Source organism: Amblyomma mixtum, chromosome 1, assembly GCF_055824585.1.
Source record: "Amblyomma mixtum isolate Tamu chromosome 1, ASM5582458v1, whole genome shotgun sequence".
Taxonomy (NCBI): Eukaryota; Metazoa; Arthropoda; class Arachnida; order Ixodida; family Ixodidae; genus Amblyomma; species Amblyomma mixtum.
In genome coordinates this window covers 316183773-316193517 of record NC_143012.1, presented here as the reverse complement: position 1 = coordinate 316193517, position 9745 = coordinate 316183773, and the positions used below count along the sequence as shown (strand labels likewise).

General features: G+C 45.6%; 1 protein-coding gene across 2 annotated transcripts in view; it reads left to right on the top strand.

The window, feature by feature from the left end:
- The first annotated feature begins 2949 nt into the window (after positions 1 to 2949).
- Positions 2950 to 9745, top strand: part of Nup98-96 (nuclear pore complex protein Nup98-96) — an 85133-nt gene continuing 78337 nt past the window's right edge. For both annotated transcript variants that reach the window (XM_089567053.1, XM_089567051.1), the window contains exons 1-3: positions 2950 to 3329; positions 5096 to 5137; positions 7975 to 8130. In XM_089567053.1, coding sequence (XP_089423179.1) covers positions 3281 to 3329; positions 5096 to 5137; positions 7975 to 8130 — 247 coding nt within the window. In that variant the 5' untranslated portion in view covers positions 2950 to 3280. The remainder of the gene's footprint in view (positions 3330 to 5095; positions 5138 to 7974; positions 8131 to 9745) is intronic.

Genomic DNA, 9745 nt, shown 5'->3' with positions numbered 1-9745 from the left:
CTGCAAAAAATTCTGCGGACGCCCTTGGTCCATTTGCCACAATTAGACTTCTGCCTTGGGATCGCTGCCCTGGGATCTTTTGTGACAAACTTGGTATCTTTTGCATAACGCTAACCCGGTACGTGTTCCGCACAGAAGCATTACTCGTACAGTTTTGTAACAGTTACACAAACAGCTATACGTGCCGCGTTCATACATTGCATACAACCACTACGGCGGGAGTTCCCTCACACACGTCCCACTTAAAGGAACTGAAGCTCTCTTCATCTTTGAGATTTTCACGGTGGTCACAGCGCGCATTATGAGACTGTAGACAGGAACCGATTAGCGCTAGGGCTCCATTAGCTCATCCGTGGTATTGTTTCGAGATTGATCTCAGCAGTTCAGCCTTATATATATGCAATTCAGAATAGAACTTCTTTTAAGCACTCACATACGACCAGCGCAGATTTTCGCACCTGTTTCATACAGCCCAAAGAACACGTCTAACTGAATGATAAGCAATGAAAACGGACATTAGGCACAAAGCCAGAGCTGAAAGCAAATACTTACGATTTTAACACTTCGTTTTAATGTCAAACAGAGATGAGCTAAATGAAAAACTATAAAAGAAAACTCCCCACGAGCATGTTTACTCGGTCCGCCTCTCATTCCTGTGTTTTGCTATGGCAGTAGAAGACGACAACGCTCGACCGAAAGCAAGACTCGACTGCAGCGCTGTTAATTTTCATGAGCGCCACTGGGGCCACCGTCCGCAGCAAGACCTACTGAACTACATCTGCACAGATGGCGATGCCCTACACTGATCTCCACTAGGTTAACTAGGTGACTGGATGCCGCATTCTGGCTTTCCGAGACGAGCGTGAGTGAAGCCAGCGGAAATTGGACGGCTTGTCCCGGGAGTCAGGTGTCTGCTGTGTATTTCAATGCAAAAAATTGGCGTTGGCTTAGCTCGGCTATGCTAGGGTATACGTAGCGAAAACTAACGCATAGCTTGGTCAGTTCAATCCTTCGACATGTTATCAGGCATGCGACGCAGCTGGCGAAGCGAGCGGAGGCGAGCGCAACGATGAGGCAAGCGGTGTGACGTCATACCAAACGGCGGCGGCGGCTCCGCGGTGAGCCGCGCGGTGTGACGTCATGCCAGATGACGCGGCGAGCGCCAGCTGCGGTGGTTTCTAGACAACGGCTCAAGGTCGGTCTCTGTGCCTCCTCGGAGCACCGCCACAGCGAAATCGCAAGTTCGTGGCCAATGTAGCTTTCGCTAAAGTCGCGTCTTTCGCCCTTTCGTTCTCAGTTTTAATGCGTTGTTCTCGTATAATGTCTGCTGTTGTATGAAAGGAACAAGCAAGCTCAACGCGAGAAATGTGAGCATTGTGTGCAGAGCCCTGGAATTTCAGAGAAACCGAAGAAAACAGGCATGCAGGTCTCACCCTGCCGCGTCAAAGGAGTACGTGCATTAAACACTATGTTCTTGTCTGGTTCTTATCTTCCGAGCATAAAGGAGAAGTAGTGGAATGACGATGAGGCTAGGTCATCTTCAAACCGAATTTTCGTGTAGCAAAAAAAAAAAAAAGTGAACGATGGCGCGGAAATCCTTACACTCGAAGAGCTACTCGTTCTGCAGCTGCCGCAGTATCAGTTTCGAGTTGGTGGCGGGCGGTGACTGTTCGCATCGATGGCAGGAGATGTTTATCGCTTCATGGTGTCATTACCTTCCAGACGTGCTTTTAACGTAACTCCAAAGCACAGCCACGTTTCAGCTGCACAACGCGAGAGAAACGACTGACGAGATGCCGCAGCGCGCGTGAGAAGCGCTGCTGGAAGTCAACTTCACTAAGCATCACGAATAAAAGCCCATTCAAGCTTAACTTGCTATAGTACGAAACAGTACATGACACGCTAAGTCGAAAAAGCGGTACCACACCTTTTGTAGGCGCTAATGCATGAACCAACCAAACTCCGTCGACAACTCACCAGATAGTAGCCTAGCCCTCGCTCCGGTTCGGTCTAAACATAATTAGGTAAAACGGTCGCTCCAAAGTCGGCTGTCTGTTGAAGGTTTCCACCTATTCTTTCTTAAATTTATCCCCCATTGATAGCATAATTTGGGCTTGAGCGCAGGAACGTGCATCACAGTAAAGAGCAGAGTTGGCGACGCTAGAGCAACGGGACGGCACAGAGCTGAGAAGACGAGGCTCCAAACTTCTGTCCCGAAGGCTTTGCTGGTCTCCTTATGCAGTTGACGGCGCAACAGGTGGGCACTGTCGCGGAAAATGACGACAACGGCGAAAAGAGGAAATGTAGTGGGAAAACAAAACCGAAACTGAAAAACCGTTCTGAGGTCCGATTTCGTGCACTGCCAAAGGCTGACTTCCGGGACAAACTAAAGTGGCTGTTTGGGCTTGTTGGTCAGTGAACATGGTTAAAGAACGCCTGTCCACTTCTTCGTTTGTCCTTGTCTTTTTGTGCTGCATTCTTTAACCCTGTTCCGGGACAAGGCCGCTTACTTCTGGTCAAAACGTTGTCTGGTCATAGAGTTAATATCTTCTGGTGGCTTCACTTTCGGGCGCTCGTCCCCTAGTGGAGATGAAGCCGCACTGCCGCACTAGCGGCACCATAATCATATTTTTTATAAACACGCCAAATTAAAAAACCCGACTAAATAAACTGTGTCTATTATAGTAAGTATATATATAATACAGTCATTGTTTTTATTTAAAAAACTGCGCAAACAAAATGGCTCAAATAACTTGTTTTCTTTGAAGAAAAAAAAGGACTTTTCACACAGGTATTTAGAGTGTAATTTTTTATTATGTGCGGAAGAATTTGTAAATAAGAGGCCTAAATGCGCTTGATTTTAAAGTGTTGAAACTTTTTGACCAACCTTCGTATAATCTTGCTCTTCGCTAAGAAACAATGGTTCTGCGCATGCGCTCAAAGCCTCAAATAGCTTCAATCTCGCTCAGTTGTTGCTTTGTGACTCTCGAATGTTGTTAGTGACTTTTAACTTGTTTAAATTGGGTAATGCACTGCCTGGTGCTTACTTGGTCGCTTGAAATATATGCGTTGGCTTCTTAAATTAGTTGGAGGTTTTTTGTATTCCACTGTCGTTCCACAGCGCATATCCGTCTCTGGCATACGTGCCTAGCTGAAGAGGACATCTTGTCATGCACATGCACGACGGAAAAATACGCGTGCAGCAAAGCGCGTGTACGAGCTAAACGAAACTGTTAATAGTGCACCGTAGGCGTAAGCTTCGCATCTCACCGAGGCCACGATGTTTGGAAATCAAACTCCTTTTGGGACGAGCAGCGGGTTTGGTACGGGTAAGTGGTGCCACTTGTTTACCTACTTCATTGCTCTTGTTTACTGAAGCATGGAATGCTCTCTGTGGTTATGGAGTAGAAGCTACGAGCGCAAGCATAGGCTTCCATACATGTGCGGTAGTCTTGTTAGCGCCCGTGAACAGCATGCTGGCGGAAGCCGTGACCTCAGGTTTGTACGGTTTTACTGCGCAGTCCCACAAAGATGCCTTCGCATATACATATTGCCACCTCATTGCACAATGCGCTTTGCTAAACCACCTGAGCAGAACCTTGAAAACATATTCTGCTGTCGTTACAAAGGGACCCGCATCGCGATTCAGGCAGCCTTCTCGAGCAGTTCAAGACCATGCGGGCTCCGCCAGGCAGGCGTGATCATAATTAAAGCTTGCTATTCGGAAGTAGTATGGTCTGCGGGCGGCGTGGCCCAGTTTGCGCGATAACACTGCGCTCGATCGAGTGCTTGGCCTGTTGTGTGTGCCAAATTTTCCGGGCGCGTCAGGACGCAGGTTGACAGTGCTGCGAGTCCCCCCATGCGTTCTGTGTCAAAAAAACGAATGCAGACGCAAGCGCGACATAGACACTGGTCGCGCCACTGACTGCATCGAGTGCTCACTTATGCAATAAATTTCTGAGAACAAGTGAAACACGAACCAGAATATTCAACTGCGAAAAGCCGAATGCAACTCGAGTACACGGCGGTCAATGCCCCTCAAGGGTGGCCCACTAACCAAAGGAGTTCACCTGTTGTCATTACGTCGCGGTCAACCGCCATGCACCTGCCATATCGCGCTAGGCGGTGTAAAGCGGTTGACTGCAACGTTGTGACAATAGGCTGACACTATTCGTTGGAGGGCTTCCTTCGAGGGGTTTGTGCCACTGCATTCTTTAGTTACATTTGACTGCATGGTTAAACATTGCTTCTAAAGCAACATGACAGCTTTTTGAAAGTGATGAAGAACCTTTTTTGTATATGTGTTCCTTCAACTACCATTCTCGGTGTTTGCACCTTGAAGGGCCACATGCTCATGTCATTTGTACCTGATAGTTTGTGCATGGAAGTGCTGCCAGGATTAAACTATCATCCGATTAAAATGCAGTCCAGATCGAAACGATGTAACAAGGCTCTTAGGCTGCATTTTCGTTTGATTAGCTCGGAAGGAAGCGCTCGTTTAGAAGTGAATGAAGTATTCGGTAGGGAGTATCCACACGTGCCACCGTGGCCATCATTTTGGTGTCCACGCAACACAGGAAAAGCCTACGGTGCTTGTCTGATTGGCTTACCTCCCCTGCTCCAGCTTGCACCTGCTGAAGCTGCGCGGTGTACGCCAAAATGACACCCCACACGTCACGTGTTCACCCCACACGTCACGTGTTCACCCCACACACACATGTAGTGTTATCAACACTACACATGTAGTGTTATCATTTGATAACACATGTAGTGTTATCATTTGATAACACATGTAGTGTTATCAAATGTACTCCATGTTGAACAGCAATTTTACTGGTATGGCACATGTACATGATAGTGTAATTGATAGGTCATACACAGAAACACTGCTAATTTCTTCCAAGGTAGGGATGAATATGCCCAATTTAGTGCCACCGGTATCTGACCCATGAAGCATTCATGCATTATTCTCGTTTGGGAACTGAGAAAGGGCTCATCTTTATTTATAGTGTGTGGAGTAATGGAATGCTTTTTCTCGACCAAAAAAATGGCTTTCACATTCAAACATGCTGGTGTGTCATCTTTTTCTTTGCAGGAACTACTTTCGGATCTGCACAGCCAGCACCATTTGGACAAAGTATGTTTTTGCACCTTTGTCTGTGCGGAGTCTAGCTTGGTGCATGCTGTTTCCATATCTCACTTGAAATGTCACTGAGCATTGGGTGTCATGATAGTTGAAATCTTAGTTTGTTTCTACAACTTGATGTCGAGTTTTAAAAATTCTTGATGTCGAGTTTTAAAAATTCTAATCGCCTAGACATTCCCTCATTTAATTATGCAAAATATCGTATTTACTTGCAAATAGGTTGGCTCGTTTTTTCAAAATCACTCCCCCCCAAGCTTGGGTGTCGACCAGTACTCAAATAATGAGCTGGGTGGGGTGCAAACCCAGCTGAGTACACTGAAAAGGAAGAGGGAGAATGACTCCAATGTTAGTGTGGAAAGTTACACATTCTGGCTACCTTTGAGCCTTTGCCAAATATGGCAGTTACGATTGTGTTACTGCTCGAAAGTTTCATGTGCCCCTTCCTTTTCAAGACATCTGTGGAAAATATGCTTGGACAAATCGAATACAAGAATCAGCACAGTGCCTTATTGTGCAGTCATCGTGCTGACCATATGCTTTAGAGGCCTCATCATAAAATCTAAATTCCTCCCAGTCACTTAGCCTTGTCGCGAGTGATGCCTCCCTAATGTCGGTGACCGTTCTCAACTGCTTCCAAGAAACCCGTCATATGTGCGGAGATTTCTCAAAATTAAGCAGCAGGGCTTCCGAATTTGCTGTTGCTGAAAAGGGCATCAGATGCCAGACTTAGGTAGAGTGATATGAAGGCATTTGTCTCTCGCTGTCTGTCATGTGTTCCTTGGGACAAAGCGTCTTCGTGCTTGGCGCAGTGTGCCATTTTCGGTGATGAGCTTCTCATGGTGCCGCCCCAGCTTGGATATGTGGTGCGCTGTGTTGGTTACCTGACTTGCATATTAGAGTCTTGGAGCTTCCTTTAATCAACATACGTGGCATTCCAACTCTTTTTATCCAGTTCCCTAAGTTATGGGGTCGACCTGTCGACCACTATGCAAGTAAACGTTGTAGCTGAAGAAGGGAAATTTCATGGCTACAAGTGACTAAACGTACATTCATTGTAAGCTAGATATTTGTGTAATGAGGTGCAATTCAAGAACGGAGCAGCAAAATTGCTGTCAAAGGAAGCTCTCCAGCCTGGTCATATTATCAAAAGCAGCAGTTTATCCGGTTAATCTGTGGTTAACTCTTTCCTTACCATGGGGAAAATGATCATCTTTTGTAGATTTCAGCAGCCCTTTCTTTTTTCTCCAGAAACTATTAAAATTGGACGCAATACACGAAAACAAAGCTGAATAAATGTGGTTTTTAGGCACATAAGTTTGAGTAACGAATTGCGTGTTGGAACAGAAAGTTTTATTTGCCAAAAACAAGATTTTAGGAAAAATCGGACAAAACTTGTCAATACATGCTTGTATTAAAAAAAAAATGCTGCGAAGTTTCTGAAATATGCAAAACGTTAGGCGTTCTATTGGCCACTACCTGTGAAAAAAAACAAACTTCTATCTTGAATAGTATTCTTGCTACAAAACAATAACCGGAAATTTTATAGTTGGGCAGCGGAGTACAGCCGCCTGCGTTCCAGGCTGGTTTCTGTTGTCGCCGATGTCAAAACTGAATCCCAACGAAAAGGCAGTATCTTCACTGCTGCTCCGGTCGTCAATGAAATTAATCCCAGACAAGCAGAGTCCGGAGATTTGAGACGTTTTAGAGCACGCATCGCTCATGCGGAGGCTGCCAAGCTTTGATGCTATTGGGTCTTTGGAGCACGTTAAAAAAATGCTGCCTTATGGGAAAAAAAGGAACTACATTGAAAATAAAATTTTATTTGTCTAATTAGCAGCCAGATGACACAGCGTGCCCGTAAGCAGCATGGATGGCTCCAAAGTCAAACGGCAAAGTCGTCGTTAACAAGAAGTGAGGGCAGTACTGAGTCTTCACAGCGTGTTAAAAGAATGCTGCCTCGTAAGAAAAAAGAAAACTAAATCGGAAACGAAACTTCAGTTCTTTGACTACAAGCCAGACGGGCAGTGAGCCCATAAGCAACATGGAAAGTTCTGAAATCTGTATGCAAAGTCATGGTTAGTGGGCTAATAATGCTTAGTGGGCATGGCAAGGAAATAGTTGGTACCCTTGTTCCATTCAGCCCTATGCGATGTCACACTAGCAAGTGCAAGGGGGTTAATTGCAACATCATAGTAATCTGTTCACATTATTGACTGAGGGCCTTCCTGTGAAGGGCATTTGCCGATGTGTTCTTGAGCTGTATGTGATTAAAAATGGTTAGCTTTGGCACATTTAAACATGTTTGAAAATGCAGAACAAGACAGAAGTGTTGATTCTCTAGAAGTGACGAGCTGCTGCCAACTCATTTCAAGCAATCGCCACTGCATAACTGGATTCATTCCAGTGCCATTACTTCCTTGCCTGACCATGTGATCTCTCACAGAGGGTGAAAACTCCCCTGGAGTGAGGAACTGGATTTTAAAGACGAAGTCATATAGTTGAAAAAAAAAGTTCCATGTGCATAAACATTAATTACATTTCCAAAACACAGGTGAAACTATTTTGAGGGATAAAAGCAAGCATCAGAGAGTGAGCATTGCACTTTTCGGTGTCATCTGCTTCTGGGGAAAGTTGTAATTTCATCTTAGGTTCTGCATTTTTAGTTTTGTTCAATTGAGATTTCCACGGATCGATGTAAATATCCACTACTTATCCGACGGTTTGAATTAGTGGAGGTCAGCTGCATTACATACTCTGTGCACTTGCAATGAACTACAATATGTGTTAGACATGCAGGTAATCTTGTTCCATGCTTTTGTGTGATGCAGCGAGTAGTGCTTTTGGTACGTCGGCATTTGGTGCTACCTCAGCCCCAAGCACAAGCGGCAGCCTCTTTGGGAGCACCACCCAGCAGCCTGGAAGCCTGTTTGGAAGCACAGGCACCACATTTGGCCAGCCTTCAGCCACCACCACACCTGGCTTTGGTAAGGTTAAAATGCCCCGATTAAGTCTTGTTGGCATGTCACCATTAACCCTTTGAAGGTTTGTGCCGTATATGTACGGCGGCGGTTTTCTGTCCCGCAAGGTCTTTGCCGTACGGGTACGGTTTCGATCTTCCGTTTGAAATTTTGCGCCAAAAGAACAATGCGTGCTCACTGGGGGGTGCTGCCACCTCTTAGGCAGTGATGTGATAGCTGCGCCAATTGCGCCGATGTGCGCCAAAAGGCAAAACCTGCTACATCCTGCTACATTTTGGTTATTCTGCGCCAAAGCTGCGCCAAACGCGTATTTTCACATTCCGAAAGCAAAACTAATATCTCGAGGTTGAAACGTCCATGCGCCCCACAATTGCGAGTGACGTCAATCCTCACGTCGACATCGATCTTCATCGCCATTGCACACTTCGCGCGTAGGGCAAGTCGAACGACCGGACAATGACGTGCTTGGAAGGCTGCAGCACAACAAGTGGGCAGGCCTTGCTTGCTGAAGGGAAAACAAGGCTTTCAGCTGCTGTTGACAAAATGTCGCCTAAGGCAGCCAACTAGGCAGTATTTTGCAGTTAAAGACTGAATGATGTTGCTCACATAAAAAAGGCACAGAATAGGTCCACTGCTTTTTGATAGGCCAAGAAGCCGAAAAGTTGTGCTGTCGTGTACATAATTATTATTCAGTTCGAAACGTTGATAGTGTTTTTTCATTGTTTTTCTGTAAGCTTGTGATCTGCATTCTAGTCATTTTTAAATAAAAGTTCCAGTGAATTCCTTGTTGTCCATTTATAACTGCTGTCCTATAGGGACTTGGCGGCTATAACACAGGGCTGATCTATACTTGGTCGCATAAAAGATTACATGACACTGAAGTTCTAAAATTAGTTATTTGGGCCAACATATGTTTCACAATTGCCTCTAATTTAATTAAATTATTGCCAAAACCACGATCTGATTATGAGGCACGCCGTAGTGGGGGACTTCAGAATTGGACCACCTGGGGTTCTTTAATATGTACCTAACTCAGAGTACACGGGTGTTTTTGCATTTTGCTCGCATCGAAATGCCCCTAACATCCTATTGAACAGCACCTTTTTGTTCCCAAAGGTTTTCTCCTTATTTTACTATTGTACTTCTCGCAAAGTCAATTTTTTCACTTGGCAATGAGCCTTGAGCTGCTCCAAAAGCTTGTTTCCCTGCTCCAAAATTCCCTTTCGGCTGCTCCAAAAAGCTGCTCCAAAATGGCTTCAGCCAATCACATCACTGCTTAGGACTTACAAGAAGTGTTTGAATTTTGTGCTGCCTTCTTACGGAGATAAGCAGAACTTATGTCTAGCTTTAGCACGGCGGCACAGACTGCGGCAACACCCCTTTTGTAGTTTTGGTTTCGCCGCGTGATCGCAACGGAGTCGCGCGAAATTTGAGTTTTCTTTTTGTCAGCACTATCTTGCAGGGGCTGCCAAAGTTGGTTTCTATCTTTATTGGCGCTGCTCTTAGCTTGCTTATCACCGTTGCTCGCGAGGTATTCTCGCCCTCAGTGGCAACGCGCCTACGCGGTTTCGATTCCGCCGCGGGATCTCAACGGAGTCGCGCGAAACGTGTTTTCTCTTTG